Here is a 17,766-nt window from a genome sequence, read left to right as displayed (position 1 = left end):
GAGTAGACACCCTGCAGCGTGGCGTAAACTGCATGAGGCTGAGTACGGGCCACAGATACCAGGTTCACCACCTGCCTGCACCAGGCGGATACCGCCTCCTCAAGGTACGCGGCCTTGAAGCTTCCTGTGCCGAGCACTCCTCCCAGATATCGACAACCGGAGGTGATGATTTTGATGCCGGTGCCGGCGAACAGGGTGGACGCCTCCTCCAAACACTCCTCCTTGACCAGCAGCACCGTTTTTGTTGGGTTAGGGGTATATCCGTAGGCCGGGCCAAGCTCCTTCACACTGTTCCAATAGCGCAACAGAGACCGGACACGGCCAGCGGCGGAATCGTCGTCAGCGTACCACTCCTGCACGATATCGGGGCAGAGCTCTCCCAAGCGGCGTATGAGAGGCGTTATGGCCACAGCGTATATTCCCATCGCCAAGGGATCGCCCTGACAGGTACCCTCGCGCGACAGCACTTCGCCACCACCAGCAACAAACAATCGGCTTGGCGAACGGTAGGTGTTGTGGAAGATCTGGCCAAGCGGCGGGCAGACCACGGGTACATTATGCATGGCGACGGCACGGTTCAGCGAGTTGAAAGCGTTCCCTGCATCCACCAGTAGGATCGCCTCAGTCGCTGGTTGCTCAAAGAGGTGCTCCATGGCATGTACCGCAGCCTCGCAGCCAGATGGGACACCCGCGCACAGCTGCAGAGGAGCCGTGACCATGAGCATGTCAGGCTCTATCACTCGGGCGACAGCCTTGCAGACGATCCTACGGAACACCTCACCCACTGCGATTGGCCGCACGCCCGGGTTCTTATTGAGCGGAATCAGCCGGGCCGCAGTGAAGGCTGCCAAGGAATCCGGGTCAACATCCTCCCTGCACAGAAGCCTGGCGGTCTCCGCCATGGAAGAAGCCAGCCGGTCCGAACAAGCTCCGTAGCATGTCAGCATTCGCTGCCAAGCCTCTGCGTCAAGGCCAGACGGGCCGGATGAGCCAGACATCTCGCGAGCGACGCGTTTAATCAAGGCGGGTGTCAGCCTCTCAAACAGAATGGGATCACATTCAGGCCTGTCCGCCGCATCCACCAGAACGCTCGGGTCAGGGCTAGCAGGTGATGGGTGCTTTTCGAGAAGTGCATCTCTCACGGTCTTCCCAGTGTCGGCGTCCATGACCTCATCCATCGCCAATACCCCACCGGACGAGGCTGATGAGGCGAGACGAATGGCCGATTGTATTCTGCCGGAGAAGACCAGCTTGCTGAATCTCATATCATCAATTTGCCCATCTGCCTCCCGAGGCCCAGAGTCCCGAAGAGGGGGCAAATGTGCCTGGAGGCACCGTCCCTCGCGCAGCAGCTCACCAATCCGCCCAGATTCCCATAGGCCGAGACGCCGATCAAGGTGCGGTGCCGAAGCCCCGTACTGGGTAGCACATGGCTTCTGTAGGAGCAACTGGGAAGCCACGACCACAGCCGCCCAGGCATGCCGGCGCGCTGCACCACCAACAGCAAACGAGTGCATGAGGTCAGCCAGTAGAGCCACAAACCGCCGACCCACGGCTCCATGTGGCACAATAAATAGATTCCGACGCCACGTGATGACCTCCTCATATGCGCTGAGAACAGACTCAGTAGTAACAGCAGCAGCAGCAGCAGCAGGATCCGGTCCCGGATCCGGCACAGAACCACGTGCACCAGGGGCGTTAGAAACCGGCTCTGATCCAACAGCAGAGCGCGGTGCCACATCCGGGGCTCCAGGCCACGGAACAGGCTCCGAAACTGGGGCACTGTCATCCCTCGAACTGGGATCCCTGGAATCACGGCTGGGGACATTCATCGCCGCAATGCGTCCCGGTCTGGGGACATTCATCGCCGCAATGCGTCCCGGTACATGAGCCACCGGAGACCTGGAGGCCGACCCATCCCGAGCATGACTCCTGCCCCTTCCGACAGCGCCAGGTGATGAGCGGCGCCGCCTGCCCAAAAAGCCTGGCCTCTCAGGAGATCTATCCGAATGGAATGCTGGATTCGGATCTGCAACCGGCACAATCGGAACCAGCTGAGCATTACCAAAATTGCGGCACCTACCCGCGCGACCAGGGTAGCAGCTCTCGCAGGCCCTGGCTGACACAGCACACGAGCAGCCACGGCAGCTCCCAGTCGACTTGCTGCACACACAGCATGGCTTCGATCCACCAGCGGGCTGTGACATGCCACCAGAGCGCTAGAGTAGTACTAGTAGTAGTAGAGATTGATCACAACTGCACAGTGCACACGGTACCCATGCACACGATAACCATGGCGAGAAAGCTGATTACTAAGATCCGACGCGCTCCACAAGCTGGAGATGTGTGTGCGACGGCACCCGCCAGCACTGGGCGCAATGAGCTGCGACACCAGCAAGGCAACGCTGGTACTGTAATACGGCTGGGACTAGAATATTCTAGAAATTTCGCAAAACTCTCGATGCTCTCCAAGTCCCTAACTGAAGGGACTACCGCTGAAAGGATAATGACCAGGCTAGATAGCTAGCACGCTAGATATCGACGAGCACCGCAAGCCAAGGAACCGAGGGAAATGCACACTGGGCACTCAAATTCAAAGAACACGGGAGCACTGAAAAGTGCATCCACCTCCGACCTAGTAGTAGTAGTAGTAGTAGTAGTAGTAGTAGTAGTAGTAGTAGTAGTAGTAGTAGTAGTAGTAGTAGTAGTAGTAGTAGTAGTAGTAGTAGTAGTAGTAGTAGTAGTAGTAGTAGTAGTAGTAGTAGTAGTAGTAGTAGTAGTAGTAGTAGTAGTAGTAGTAGTAGTAGTAGTAGTAGTAGTAGTAGTAGTAGTAGTAGTAGTAGTAGTAGTAGTAGTAGTAGTAGTAGTAGTAGTAGTAGTAGTAGTAGTAGTAGTAGTAGTAGTAGTAGTAGTAGTAGTAGTAGTAGTAGTAGTAGTAGTAGTAGTAGTAGTAGTAGTAGTAGTAGTAGTAGTAGTAGTAGTAGTAGTAGTAGTAGTAGTAGTAGTAGTAGTAGTAGTAGTAGTAGTAGTAGTAGTAGTAGTAGTAGTAGTAGTAGTAGTAGTAGTAGTAGTAGTAGTAGTAGTAGTAGTAGTAGTAGTAGTAGTAGTAGTAGTAGTAGTAGTAGTAGTAGTAGTAGTAGTAGTAGTAGTAGTAGTAGTAGTAGTAGTAGTAGTAGTAGTAGTAGTAGTAGTAGTAGTAGTAGTAGTAGTAGTAGTAGTAGTAGTAGTAGTAGTAGTAGTAGTAGTAGTAGTAGTAGTAGTAGTAGTAGTAGTAGTAGTAGTAGTAGTAGTAGTAGTAGTAGTAGTAGTAGTAGTAGTAGTAGTAGTAGTAGTAGTAGTAGTAGTAGTAGTAGTAGTAGTAGTAGTAGTAGTAGTAGTAGTAGTAGTAGTAGTAGTAGTAGTAGTAGTAGTAGTAGTAGTAGTAGTAGTAGTAGTAGTAGTAGTAGTAGTAGTAGTAGTAGTAGTAGTAGTAGTAGTAGTAGTAGTAGTAGTAGTAGTAGTAGTAGTAGTAGTAGTAGTAGTAGTAGTAGTAGTAGTAGTAGTAGTAGTAGTAGTAGTAGTAGTAGTAGTAGTAGTAGTAGTAGTAGTAGTAGTAGTAGTAGTAGTAGTAGTAGTAGTAGTAGTAGTAGTAGTAGTAGTAGTAGTAGTAGTAGTAGTAGTAGTAGTAGTAGTAGTAGTAGTAGTAGTAGTAGTAGTAGTAGTAGTAGTAGTAGTAGTAGTAGTAGTAGTAGTAGTAGTAGTAGTAGTAGTAGTAGTAGTAGTAGTAGTAGTAGTAGTAGTAGTAGTAGTAGTAGTAGTAGTAGTAGTAGTAGTAGTAGTAGTAGTAGTAGTAGTAGTAGTAGTAGTAGTAGTAGTAGTAGTAGTAGTAGTAGTAGTAGTAGTAGTAGTAGTAGTAGTAGTAGTAGTAGTAGTAGTAGTAGTAGTAGTAGTAGTAGTAGTAGTAGTAGTAGTAGTAGTAGTAGTAGTAGTAGTAGTAGTAGTAGTAGTAGTAGTAGTAGTAGTAGTAGTAGTAGTAGTAGTAGTAGTAGTAGTAGTAGTAGTAGTAGTAGTAGTAGTAGTAGTAGTAGTAGTAGTAGTAGTAGTAGTAGTAGTAGTAGTAGTAGTAGTAGTAGTAGTAGTAGTTGCATGCCCGTAGGCATTGTTATTAGGTGATGATTTCGTGTGAAGCTTTTGAGTTCAAAGTTTTATATTTCAATTGAGTGTTCTATTTTATTCCGAAATTGGGTTGTCTTTTTGCTTTGACTCTTACTTCATGGTGTTGTGAATAAAACCGTTCTCAAGTAGTAGTAGTAGTAGTAGTAGTAGTAGTAGTAGTAGTAGTAGTAGTAGTAGTAGTAGTAGTAGTAGTAGTAGTAGTAGTAGTAGTAGTAGTAGTAGTAGTAGTAGTAGTAGTAGTAGTAGTAGTAGTAGTAGTAGTAGTAGTAGTAGTAGTAGTAGTAGTAGTAGTAGTAGTAGTAGTAGTAGTAGTAGTAGTAGTAGTAGTAGTAGTAGTAGTAGTAGTAGTAGTAGTAGTAGTAGTAGTAGTAGTAGTAGTAGTAGTAGTAGTAGTAGTAGTAGTAGTAGTAGTAGTAGTAGTAGTAGTAGTAGTAGTAGTAGTAGTAGTAGTAGTAGTAGTAGTAGTAGTAGTAGTAGTAGTAGTAGTAGTAGTAGTAGTAGTAGTAGTAGTAGTAGTAGTAGTACTACTACTACTACTACTACTACTACTACTACTACTACTACTACTACTACTACTACTACTACTACTACTACTACTACTCCAAGCGGCTTGGGCTGTGGACTGCCGGTGATCTCTCTCCATTGCTACGGGAGTCCCGATGCATTCAGGCTCATCTCTCTGATGCAGCCGTGGGTGATTCGAGTCCACGTGCTTTGGACGATGTTCGCTTAGCGAACATGGTTTTCAATGACCGAGTTGGCAGTGCTGCCCAATACCTGGATGCTGATGGTGCTGGTGGCGTTCTTCCCCTGGGTGAAGAGGTGAGTGGGAAGTCAGTTCTAGAGCACCTGCGGGATAAGCACCCTGCTCCCCAGCCGGCTGATCCAGACATCCTACTGGACTGTAGCCCCGACCCCCCGGATCCAGTTATGTTTGAGGCGATAACACCAGCAGCTATGAAGAAGACGATATTGGGAATGAAGGGAGCTGCTGGACCTTCGGCTTTGGATGCGGCTGCCTGGCGTCGGATGGTTGGCATGTTCAAGTCAGCTTCTGACGAGCTCTGTTCGGCCCTCTCTCGCGTGGCCAAATGCCTGTGCACGGAGAGGCTGGACGCTTTGCATCTGCGCCCGTTTCTGGCAGCGCGACTGATACCACTGGATAAGCGATCTGGCGTGCGGCCCATCGCTGTGGGTGAGGTGTTTCGGCGTGCAGTTGGCAAGGCAATCATGAAGGCGATTGAGAAGGATGTGGTGATTGCGACGGCGCCAACCCAGCTGTGCGTCGGGATACCATCGGCATGTGAAGTGGCTGTGGAGGCGCTGTCATCGGTATTTGCCAAGGATGAGTCAGAGGCAATACTCCTCGTCGACGCCACTAACGCCTTTAATTCAGTGAACCGGGCAGCTGCACTGAACAACATACCACGCGTGTGCCCAGCTGCAGGGCGGGTATTTGTGAACACGTACCAAGCGGATATCCCCCTGTACCTGGATGGTGGCGAGACACTCTACTCAAGAGAGGGCACGTGCCAAGGAGATCCACTGGCCATGGCATTTTATGCTTTGGCTACCGGCCCTCTGGCCAAGCATCTGTCCACAACATGCAGTGGTTCCATGCAGGTGTGGTATGCTGACGACGATGCCGCTGTGGACCGCGTTGTGGCACTCGGTGAGTACTGGAACTGCATCTCGGCTGAGGGCCCGAAGTATGGCTACAAGCCTAATGCTGCCAAGACCGTGCTCCTCGTCAAGAGCCATCTGGTGTCAGACGCTGAGCGGGTATTTGCTGGCACTGGCATCCGGATTTGCTCTGATGGCGTCCGGTATCTCGGTGGAGTCATCGGCGGCACTGAGTTCTGTGGTGGGTTTGTGAGAAGCCGTGTGGGTGACTGGTGTGCTTTAACCAAGAGGCTGGCGAGTGTTGCAGAGACCCAGCCCCACGCGGCTTACCACTTATTCATCTCTGCCATTCAGTCTCGGTGGTCATACTTGCAGCGCGTTGCTAATGCTGACGGGGCACTCTACGCACCCCTGGATCGCGTCCTAAATGAACAGCTGCTGCCTGCATTCACGGGCCATTCTGTGCCGGTTGAGGGAGGTTTGCGAGCACTGCTTTCCCTTCCAGCGAAGCTTGGTGGTCTTGCGGTCCGTAGCAATGTGTCACGGGCGGCTGCTGAGCGCACCTTGTGCCGAGACGCCATTGCACCCATGGTGGAGTTGGTAGTCGGTGGCACCTCCACGCATGAGGTGTCGTCTGTGGTAACAGCATGCAGGACATTGGCTGCAGGTGCTCGGGCGGCGCGCCGTGTTCAGCAGCGGAACTTGGCAGAGGAGATCCGATCCGGCCTCCCGCCCACGCAACGGCTACTGGTAGAGGTCGCAGGTGAAGATGGCGTCTCAAGTTGGTTGACGACTCCACCTGCGACTACAATGCCTGGGACCGTTTTCAGCAGGACGGATTTCCGTGATGCTGTGGGCCTACGATATGGCCTTCCCTTGGAAGGTTTGCCAGCATCATGCGTGTGTGGCAAAGACATGACAAGCCACCACGCTATGACATGCCCCTGTGGCGGGTACCCAACGCGACGTCACAACGAGGTTCGGGACCTGCTGGCTAGTGCCATGTCCGAGGTGGCGTATGATGTCGAGTTGGAGCCTGTTCTGCTGCCTCTCGATGGTGAGACGGTCTCAGGTATTAGAGCTGATGCCGCTCGTGCAGACATACGGGCTCGCGGTTTCTGGACGCGACAGCAAAACGCCTTCTTTGATGTTCGGGTTACCCACCCAAGGCCGTCTTTGCTGTCGCGTTCGGGAGTAGCGAGCCAGTTGTCTGACAACGAGAGGCAGAAGAAGCGCCAGTACTCGAGCCGGATCAACAACGTCGACCGCGGTTCGTTCACGCCGTTGGTTTTCGCCACCAATGGGCAGTGTGCGCCGGAGGCGTCAATATTCCTGAAGTCGTTAGCAGCTCAAATCAGTGAGAGGAACCGTGATCTCCCCTACTCACTGATCATGCGCCAGCTTCGTGCCCGGATCAGTGTGTGCCTGATTCGCTGGCAAATAACTTGTCTGCGGGGGTCACGGCACTCGTACCGCGGAAGGCTCATGGGTGCTGGTCATGGCGGTTTTGTGGTGGAGTGCAGGGCCCGTGCTCACCTAGCTGTTTAGCATGCCTGACCTAACTGTTTCATGATATTGTCTGTATTTTTGTTGTAGCAATTTTGCTATTATATGTTGGTCATGATTTGATGGTTGACTTACCCGTTTTCTTTGTGTATCTTATCTGGTTTTCTCTTGTCTGGGTTTTTGGATGAGTTGGGTAAACGGTGCTGCTTTGATTGTGTTTGCGGATGCGGGTTTACTCTTTGTTTTGGTATTCAATAGTTGACTTGATTCTTTTATTTTATTTTCTTATTGGATTTTCCGATTTATTTGATTTGATTTTCCTATCTACGATATACTTGATTTGATTTGTCACCGTTGCCTTCTTTGCTTCCGTTTTTTGAATTCTTCATTCCGGCACCCAGTTTGTTATCAAATAAAGTCAACGTTCTCAGTAGTAGTAGTAGTAGTAGTAGTAGTAGTAGTAGTAGTAGTAGTAGTAGTAGTAGTAGTAGTAGTAGTAGTAGTAGTAGTAGTAGTAGTAGTAGTAGTAGTAGTAGTAGTAGTAGTAGTAGTAGTAGTAGTAGTAGTAGTAGTAGTAGTAGTAGTAGTAGTAGTAGTAGTAGTAGTTTGTTATCAAATAAAGTCAACGTTCTCAGTAGTAGTAGTAGTAGTAGTAGTAGTAGTAGTAGTAGTAGTAGTAGTAGTAGTAGTAGTAGTAGTAGTAGTAGTAGTAGTAGTAGTAGTAGTAGTAGTAGTAGTAGTAGTAGTAGTAGTAGTAGTAGTAGTAGTAGTAGTAGTAGTAGTAGTAGTAGTAGTAGTAGTAGTAGTAGTAGTAGTAGTAGTAGTAGTAGTAGTAGTAGTAGTAGTAGTAGTAGTAGTAGTAGTAGTAGTAGTAGTAGTAGTAGTAGTAGTAGTAGTAGTAGTAGTAGTAGTAGTAGTAGTAGTAGTAGTAGTAGTAGTAGTAGTAGTAGTAGTAGTAGTAGTAGTAGTAGTAGTAGTAGTAGTAGTAGTAGTAGTAGTAGTAGTAGTAGTAGTAGTAGTAGTAGTAGTAGTAGTAGTAGTAGTAGTAGTAGTAGTAGTAGTAGTAGTAGTAGTAGTAGTAGTAGTAGTAGTAGTAGTAGTAGTAGTAGTAGTAGTAGTAGTAGTAGTAGTAGTAGTAGTAGTAGTAGTAGTAGTAGTAGTAGTAGTAGTAGTAGTAGTAGTAGTAGTAGTAGTAGTAGTAGTAGTAGTAGTAGTAGTAGTAGTAGTAGTAGTAGTAGTAGTAGTAGTAGTAGTAGTAGTAGTAGTAGTAGTAGTAGTAGTAGTAGTAGTAGTAGTAGTAGTAGTAGTAGTAGTAGTAGTAGTAGTAGTAGTAGTAGTAGTAGTAGTAGTAGTAGTAGTAGTAGTAGTAGTAGTAGTAGTAGTAGTAGTAGTAGTAGTAGTAGTAGTAGTAGTAGTAGTAGTAGTAGTAGTAGTAGTAGTAGTAGTAGTAGTAGTAGTAGTAGTAGTAGTAGTAGTAGTAGTAGTAGTAGTAGTAGTAGTAGTAGTAGTAGTAGTAGTAGTAGTAGTAGTAGTAGTAGTAGTAGTAGTAGTAGTAGTAGTAGTAGTAGTAGTAGTAGTAGTAGTAGTAGTAGTAGTAGTAGTAGTAGTAGTAGTAGTAGTAGTAGTAGTAGTAGTAGTAGTAGTAGTAGTAGTAGTAGTAGTAGTAGTAGTAGTAGTAGTAGTAGTAGTAGTAGTAGTAGTAGTAGTAGTAGTAGTAGTAGTAGTAGTAGTAGTAGTAGTAGTAGTAGTAGTAGTAGTAGTAGTAGTAGTAGTAGTAGTAGTAGTAGTAGTAGTAGTAGTAGTAGTAGTAGTAGTAGTAGTAGTAGTAGTAGTAGTAGTAGTAGTAGTAGTAGTAGTAGTAGTAGTAGTAGTAGTAGTAGTAGTAGTAGTAGTAGTAGTAGTAGTAGTAGTAGTAGTAGTAGTAGTAGTAGTAGTAGTAGTAGTAGTAGTAGTAGTAGTAGTAGTAGTAGTAGTAGTAGTAGTAGTAGTAGTAGTAGTAGTAGTAGTAGTAGTAGTAGTAGTAGTAGTAGTAGTAGTAGTAGTAGTAGTAGTAGTAGTAGTAGTAGTAGTAGTAGTAGTAGTAGTAGTAGTAGTAGTAGTAGTAGTAGTAGTAGTAGTAGTAGTAGTAGTAGTAGTAGTAGTAGTAGTAGTAGTAGTAGTAGTAGTAGTAGTAGTAGTAGTAGTAGTAGTAGTAGTAGTAGTAGTAGTAGTAGTAGTAGTAGTAGTAGTAGTAGTAGTAGTAGTAGTAGTAGTAGTAGTAGTAGTAGTAGTAGTAGTAGTAGTAGTAGTAGTAGTAGTAGTAGTAGTAGTAGTAGTAGTAGTAGTAGTAGTAGTAGTAGTAGTAGTAGTAGTAGTAGTAGTAGTAGTAGTAGTAGTAGTAGTAGTAGTAGTAGTAGTAGTAGTAGTAGTAGTAGTAGTAGTAGTAGTAGTAGTAGTAGTAGTAGTAGTAGTAGTAGTAGTAGTAGTAGTAGTAGTAGTAGTAGTAGTAGTAGTAGTAGTAGTAGTAGTAGTAGTAGTAGTAGTAGTAGTAGTAGTAGTAGTAGTAGTAGTAGTAGTAGTAGTAGTAGTAGTAGTAGTAGTAGTAGTAGTAGTAGTAGTAGTAGTAGTAGTAGTAGTAGTAGTAGTAGTAGTAGTAGTAGTAGTAGTAGTAGAATCATTTCCTTTAACTATATTCAACAAGTCTGATTTTCGAGACGCATTGTGCCTGAGGTATGGCCTGCCGCTTGATGGCATATCATTATCCTGTGTTTGTGGCCAAGACATGTCAGTTCATCACGCCCTCACGTGCCCAAGCGGGGGATACCCTACCCAGAGACATAATGAACTTCGCGACCTCCTAGCGGACGCACTCGCTAGTGTTGTTTGCGATGTCGAGATTGAGCCACCGCTGATGCCGCTGGGTGGTGAAGCCGTCTCTGGGGGCTCAGCTGACGGTGCTCGTGTGGATATACGGGCTCGTGGCTTCTGGACCAGGCAGCAAAACGCCTTTTTTGATGTACGGGTCACGCACCCAAGGCCGTCTTTGCTGTCTGGACCAGAAGTGTCGAGGCAGTTATCCCAACACGAGCGTCAGAAGAAACGTCAGTATTCCGATCGAATCAACCAGGTGGATCGAGGATCGTTCACTCCGCTTGTTTTCGCCACCAGTGGACAGTGTGCTCCCGAATGTGGCATCTTCCTCAAGACCCTCGCAACACAACTGCACCATAAGAACTCGGACATACCGTATCGTCTCATCATCAGCCACTTGCGCTCGAGAATCAGTCTATCTCTGATGCGGTGGCAGATTACTTGCTTCCGGGGGTCACGTGCATCATACCTACGCAGTGGATCCGGCATTGGCCGACATTGCTTTGTAACGGAGTGCCGTACATTGGCTCATATGCCGCGCTGATGGGCATCAATGGACTTGCCATATTATTGTCATTGGTTTCATTCTGTCTCAGAGTGTTCTTTTGTATTTGTTTTCGTTTTAAAAGCGTTTGAGCGGTTGGGTGAATGGAAACGTCACCGTACTGGTAGTAGCGATGCTTGGATGGTGTTTGCGGGTTTGCTCTTTGTTTTTGTATTCCCTAGTTGGCTTGATTCTTTTATTTTATTTTATTTTCTGATTGGATTTTCCTATTTATTTGATTTGATTTTTGCTAATTTCTTGAATGGTTTTGTCACCATTGCTTTTCTTGCTTGCGCTTTTCAGTTTCTTCTTTCTGATACCCGGTTTGTTTTCAAATAAAGGCGAAGTTCAGTAGTAGTAGTAGTAGTAGTAGTAGTAGTAGTAGTAGTAGTAGTAGTAGTAGTAGTAGTAGTAGTAGTAGTAGTAGTAGTAGTAGTAGTAGTAGTAGTAGTAGTAGTAGTAGTAGTAGTAGTAGTAGTAGTAGTAGTAGTAGTAGTAGTAGTAGTAGTAGTAGTAGTAGTAGTAGTAGTAGTAGTAGTAGTAGTAGTAGTAGTAGTAGTAGTAGTATTTATTATTTGACTAGGGGAGTCCCAACAGGCATGGCCTTGTTACAGGGAACCCTAGGTGAATCTTTGTGAGGTGAGCAAAAGTAACAGCATAGTGTACCTGACGACAGTTTGGAGGAAGGGTGTTCCACCGACCTGCCGCCAGAAAAGAAACTGAGCGCAGTCCATACCCAATATGTACCGTAGGTAATACTAAGGCAGCTGTATCCGGGCCACGAGTACGAGCATTTGTGTGCGGGCCAACTGAACGCAGGAGAAACAGTGACTGAAGGAGGGGGCTAGCAATTGATGACAAGCAGAGATAGACCAAAACGTATAGTTTCAAATTAACTCTTTGCTCAAACGAATACAGATGACACCGTTGTAAAACTAATGCAGTTGGGGTCATTCTATCTAAACCAAATGCCTTCTTCATCCCAATATGGCTGACCGTTACAAGCCTGTTATATAGGGTAGTTTTCAAACAGTGCACATACGCATTACTTGCATATTCTAGAGTAGACTGTATAATTGACAAGTAGAACGTTCTCCGAGCTGTAGCTGATGAATTGCGACGGCCATGAGCAAAACAGGCTAGTTTAGCGAAGACCGCTGAACACACCTTTTCTACTTGTGGGCGGAACGTTAGACGCTCATCGATTAGTATACAGAGGTATTTCACAGTAGAGACAGGGGAAATGACAATACCTTTACAGGTCAAGTACAGGGCTGGGCTCAGTGCAGGCAGGGCAGGACGCCGTATCAACATGAACTGTGTTTTATTGGGGTTGAGCAGGAGGCCTTTCTCATCAAGGTATTGCTCTAGCAACCACATACTATCCTGCAAGCGTAGGATAATTGTAGCCACATCAGAGCCGAATACGTAGAACGCAATATCATCAGCGTACAGCTGCACGACACTCTGGTGAAATATATCGGGTACCCGGCGAATGTAGACGCAGAAAAGCAAATGCCCAAGAACAGACCCTGGGGGACCCCTCTTGTACAGGGTTGGTGTGATCCTTCTAACCATTGACAGTAACCTGCTGGCTGCGGTTCGTGAGATAGTCTGAGAACCACTTGAGGACAGTGCCGCCTAGTGGTGGCTAGCTCATCCAGCAGACCTGTATGCTACACACGGTCAAACGCCTTGCTCATATCCGCAAAGACTACTCCGCATTGGTAACCGTTGTAAGGTGCTCTGTTCCATCTGTCTATGCAAAGTGTCAGGGCATCCTCACAGCTATGGTGTGAGCGGTACGCAAATTATTCAGCTGGTATGGCTGACAGGTCTGGATTCTGAGTGAAATACGAAGTGACTTGCTTGTGGACAACCTTCTCTAGGAGCTTGGCAGCGATAAGCAACAGTGAGATTGGCCTGTAGTTGGTAGCTGAGGTCTTATCACCAGATTTGTAAACAGGGCAGACATGGGCATGTTTGTAGGCAGCAGGAAAGATGCCAGAGCGAAGGGACTGGTTGACGATAACAGTTAGCGGATACGAGACTGAATCTCTGCAGGATTTCAGGATGCAGGACGGAATATCATCGGAGCCGGTGGCTTTGTTGTATACCAGAGATTCAAGCAACTTGGAGATGGTATCGACGCTGACGGTATCAAACTCCAAAAGAGTAGTGCTATTGGGGTCTGCAACGGCAGCTCGGCTGGTCTGGCAGGGTCATGGACGATCTCGGCGATTGTAGTTGTCAGATCGGCGAGTGTGGCTGCTGGGGCAGCCCTCACTGCTGTTCTACCAGACAAGCTATTGATAATGACCCGGACCACTATGTTTTCATCAGCACATCGCTGGAAATGGTGGATTTTTAACATGTCATAATAGAACTTGTGCTCAAATAATGAAAGAAAGCACTAGCCACTACAAAAATTGTAGTTGCACATCCTAAAATCGCGTCCTTTTTTGATCCACCACGTGCTTTCTTAGTGCGCATGCGCAAAGCGATGAACTCAAATAAGAGACCGGGTCTCTTATTACTCATTCGATCAGGTGAACCACCAGTGCCTCCTCATTTCATTGCAAGCCAAGGGTATTGGAGGGACAGCACTAGCATGGTTCGCCTCATACCTGTGTGATCGTCGGCAGAAAAGTCACCCTGCCACATGCTTCATCCAGAGTCCTCCCAGTTTCGCGTGGAGTCCCGCAAGGTTCTGTTCTGGGTCCTGTACTCTTCAATGTCTATACAAGCCACCTCCCTACCATAGCAGATTCCTTCGCCTATTCCCTTCCCATGTTCGCAGATGATATGATCCTCTACCGAAATGCCCTGGGGGGGGGGGGGGGGTGGGCGGGGGAGAGGGAGGGATGGAGGAAAAGGGGCTAACAGTGCAGATTATAATTCATGCATGGATGGTAGAAAATGGCAACTCTGTGCAGTCAGCGATGTACCAGGACGTAGAGCTTATAATACTCGACCAGCTGCTTCCTGGTCCTCATCTGTCGATGTTTGACTTTGACATAGAGACGTCTACAGACTACACTACGGTTGTTTGTTGTTGTAGCTGAGTGGTTAGTTATTGTCGTTCACCAAAAGAAATACAATGACAGAATGGCAGACGTCAAACAAATTCCCTTGCTTTCAATGGAAGGGAGATAACGTGAAGCAACTTCGTAGAATGTGTATGTATGCAAATTGTATTGAGAGAATGCACGCAGGGCGATAGTGCGGGTTCGAGTCCTATAATTATTGTGTTGAAAAAAGAAGAAAAAGAAGAAAAAAATAAAACTAGCACCGTAGCGTAATAATTATAATTATATTTTAAAACGAGAGAGCTTGGAAGCTCAGGGCCCTACGCTATGCTTTTTTGCCTTGATGACCTAGACAAAAAAACATAGGGATGTTATAAATTCTTAAAAAAGTTTCTTTTTTTTAAGACATAACCTGGGATTCGAACCCGCACTATCGCGCGCCCGGCATGAATCCCCCCAATACACTTCGTGGATGTGTGGGCGTAGATGTGCAATGCTTCGATTTCTCTCTTCTCTCTTCCTGTCGGTGTCTCCCGCTTCTGGGCCGGCATGGCCCATGCTTCATGCATGCTTGTTCCTGTTGTTGTTATGTCTACTGTGTCCTGCCGCTACTCCGACTTTGGCCGTGACCACGATGTGTTTCCCCATTTTCTCCTTCATCCTTTCCTTTTTCTTTTTGCTATTAAAAAGCTTTCTTCTCTCCGGGACCACGATTTTCTTCTTTTTCTTCTTTATTCCTTTTCTTTCCTTCTTTTCTCTTCTTCCTTTGCTGAGAGCCTTCTGTTCTCATATTTTCTTTTCATTTGTGTCCCCATTCCTGGGTTACTTGGACTTCATTCGCTTCCCTGTCATTGGACATGTTCAGTCCATTCGGTTTGCGAATTCAAATAAACACAACCAACCAAGTAGCTCGTGTGGGTGAGATTATTTTCATTGTGCGTATCCAGTGTGGCCATGATGAAAAGCAGAAAAAATTATTCCCGGTTTATAATCCGAGGATTGTTCCCTCAATGTGACCGGCCCTATAGGCCTAATAATAATAAAGATTATAGACCAATTACGTGTCTTCCGATACAGTACAAGCTCTTTACCGCCGCCATATCGAAGATTATGTGGCAGCACATCAATCAACATGAAATACTTGCAACGGAGCAGCGCGGTTGTGCAGCAGCTGGTCTTGGTTGCAAGGAGCACCTGATGGTGGATAAGATGATTCTGGAGGATGCCCATACGAAAGGGCGAAATCTGGTCATGGCATACCTGGACCTCAAAAAGGCGTTTGATAGTGTGTCGCATGAATGGATTCTACATGCTTTGACGATGTATCGATTCCACCCGTCTTTGGTCACAACTATTGCCCGTAGCATGCAGAACTGGAGAACGACAATGCACATATGCGACCAGGGAAGATACAGGGTCACTACCGGCAACATTTCTATAAGAAGAGGCATATTTCAAGGTGACACATTATCCCCGTTACTGTTTTGCCTGGCGCTAAACCCAATCAGTTTTGAGCTCAACCGATTGCCTTTGGGATACAGAGTCAGCTGCAGAGACGCCGAGTTGACTATCAATCACTCTTGGTACATGGACGACATTAAACTCTACGGGAAAACTACAAAGGATGTGACTACCCTCGTGTCTACCGTGTGTGGCGTTGGTGATGACATCGGCATGAATCTCAACCCGGCCAAGTGTGCCGTGCTGCACGTCAGGAGAGGAAAACCAGATGAAGGATGCTCTATCCAGGTTGGCGATGAGACCATTGCAGAGTCGCTACGACTCAATGAAACATACAAGTACCTTGGAGTAGTGCAAGCAGCCATGATACCTCACCCGCAGCTCAAGACGCAACTCACTGCAGAATACAAAAAGAGATTGTATTTGCTTCTTAACAGTGGATTGAATGCGCGAAACATGATCAAGGCCATCAATACGTATGCTCTGCCGGTTATGACATATAGTTATGGAATCGTAAATTGGACCGAGGATGAAATCAAGACCACAGATCGAGCGACAAGATCAGCCTTGACTGCGTCTGGATTTCACCACCCCAAAGCCTCAGTCAACAGGCTCTACATGAAGAGGGGAGATGGAGGCCGGGGCTTGGTCTCTTGTGAGGATATGCACGGCCGGAGCATGTGTGGCCTGGCCCGCTACATGAGTACCAGCCCAATAGACAGAATAAGCCTGCTTTATCAGTATCATCAACAAAAACCTACAACAAAAAGCCACTCAATAACTGCAAAGGCCGCTAAGTTCCTGTCGAGTTTGGATCTGCCAGCAGCTGGACCAGCTTTACCCAATAAGCATACCATTAAACAAGCGTGCGCCGAGCGAAAATCCAAAACACTTTCCACTATGCCGCTGCATGGGAGATATTGGAGCCGATTGGAGGAGAATCACCTAGATAAGGAGCTTACCTTCATGTGGTTGAAATCAAGGACACTGAAACCTTCAACTGAAGGCATGATTATGGCAGCACAAGACCAATCCCTCAAAACGAAAAATTACCAATACGCCATAATGAAGTCAATTGCTCGAACTGACGCCAATTGCAGGCTTTGCAAGGGCAGCTTAGAAACAATTGTCCACATTGTCAGTGCCTGCCCAGTTCTTGCTCGGACCAGTTACATCGAACGTCATAACCGGATAGTAAAGTATGTGCACTTCGAAATGTGTAGAGCACGAGATCTACCTACTGGTGCTTTTCACGATTCGACCACCAGCTCAAGGCATTGGTCAAAAGTGATCGGCATCGGCTCTATTGGGAGTATTCGGTCCCAACTGACCTGAAACTATCAGCAAACAGGCCCGATCTGCTCCTTGTTGATGACAAGGAGCGCATCGCCTACATTATAGACATCAGCGTTCCTGGTGAGAACAACATCAATAAGAAAATGGCTGAAAAGCGCTCGAAATATTATGATTTGAAGCGGGAGATTTCGAGGATTTGGTCCCTCACCCAGGTTGACGTGGTCCCTGTGGTTGTCGGTGCCCTGGGAGGCTTGGTGAGGGAGACTCCTCAATGCCTTCGGACTGTGCAGGGAGGAGACCTGGCTATTGTGCAACAGGAGGCTATACAAGGTTCGATTAAAATACTAAGAACTATCCTTAACATGTAGATGCACCTCTGCTGCGTTTGCATGTTCAATAGCTAAGAGACTTGAATAACGACTGATAAAGACTGATATTTCCTTTGTTACTCCCTTCATTGGTTGATGTATTTTGCCTGTCGCTGCAAATTCTTTATTATTGTTTTGATGTTGGAGTTCGGATTGAGTTTCTTTCCTTTTTTCCTCTTCCTTCAACTATTTCTTGTCCCTTTGGTTTTTAGGTTTTATTTATTTATTTATTTTTGTTTGTTTTTTCACTTTCTTTTTGCTGTCCCACCCATGGAAATATTTCCCGGTGGGTCTGGCTTATCGCCTTCGAAAGAAGTGAATAAAGGAGAGATAATAAGTCCTGGTGGTGACAGTCAATGTTTTCTTCAGACTTTTCCCGTTTGTCTCTTTCCCTCAAACTAGTGAAAAAAAAAAAATAATAATAATAATATAATAGCATGTTGAGCTGTGTACTAGTGGTACTACTAGTAGTACTAGTATGGGTGATCTCTCCGAGGTTACACCAGCGACGCAGGCTACGTATCGCCTATAAGGTTGGCGGCTATAGTAATATACCGGATATAGTGATCAATTTCTCTAATTCATTTTCATTTGCCATAACTAAGTATACACAGTTATCGCGTATAGTAATAATCGTCTATAGTAATATATCGCCTATAGTGATCAAATTCATATTTCAAAAGACGTTTATTACACTATTTTTGCATCGGTTATAGTGATTGATGTGAAATCAAGCGATGTCAGAGGAGAACAGGGTGTTACTTCTTCGTGAAGAACTTGTCCAGTGAGTGTTGTTTGGTGAGTTTTGCTTGTACAAGTTGCCAAAATATGCCTCCATCATGAGGAAATCCTGATTTTGTGTGTCAGGAGCTACAGCCAGCTACATGACATTGTACATGTATGTAGTGCGTATGTGCACGGCGCGCTGAGTCGT

General features: G+C 46.2%; 2 protein-coding genes across 2 annotated transcripts; both read left to right on the top strand.

Moving 5' to 3' along the window:
- Positions 1-4,893: 4,893 nt before the first annotated feature.
- On the top strand, positions 4,894-7,326 carry LOC135821762 (uncharacterized). The gene has a single exon (XM_065334760.1). The coding sequence runs from the start codon at positions 4,894-4,896 to the stop codon at positions 7,324-7,326; it is 2,433 nt and encodes an 810-aa protein (XP_065190832.1).
- Positions 7,327-8,031: 705 nt separating this feature from the next.
- Positions 8,032-9,000, top strand: LOC135820636 (uncharacterized protein DDB_G0271670-like; the record flags this gene model as incomplete). Its single annotated transcript, XM_065333670.1, has 1 exon — positions 8,032-9,000. A coding segment is annotated over one exon (969 nt), but the record flags the coding sequence as incomplete, so codon positions are not given.
- Positions 9,001-17,766: the final 8,766 nt, after the last annotated feature.

The sequence above is a fragment of the Sycon ciliatum genome, chromosome 7 (genome assembly GCF_964019385.1).
Source record: "Sycon ciliatum chromosome 7, ocSycCili1.1, whole genome shotgun sequence".
Taxonomy (NCBI): Eukaryota; Metazoa; Porifera; class Calcarea; order Leucosolenida; family Sycettidae; genus Sycon; species Sycon ciliatum.
The sequence above is the reverse complement of the archived record's forward strand: the minus strand, read 5'-3'. Positions and strand labels throughout refer to the sequence as shown.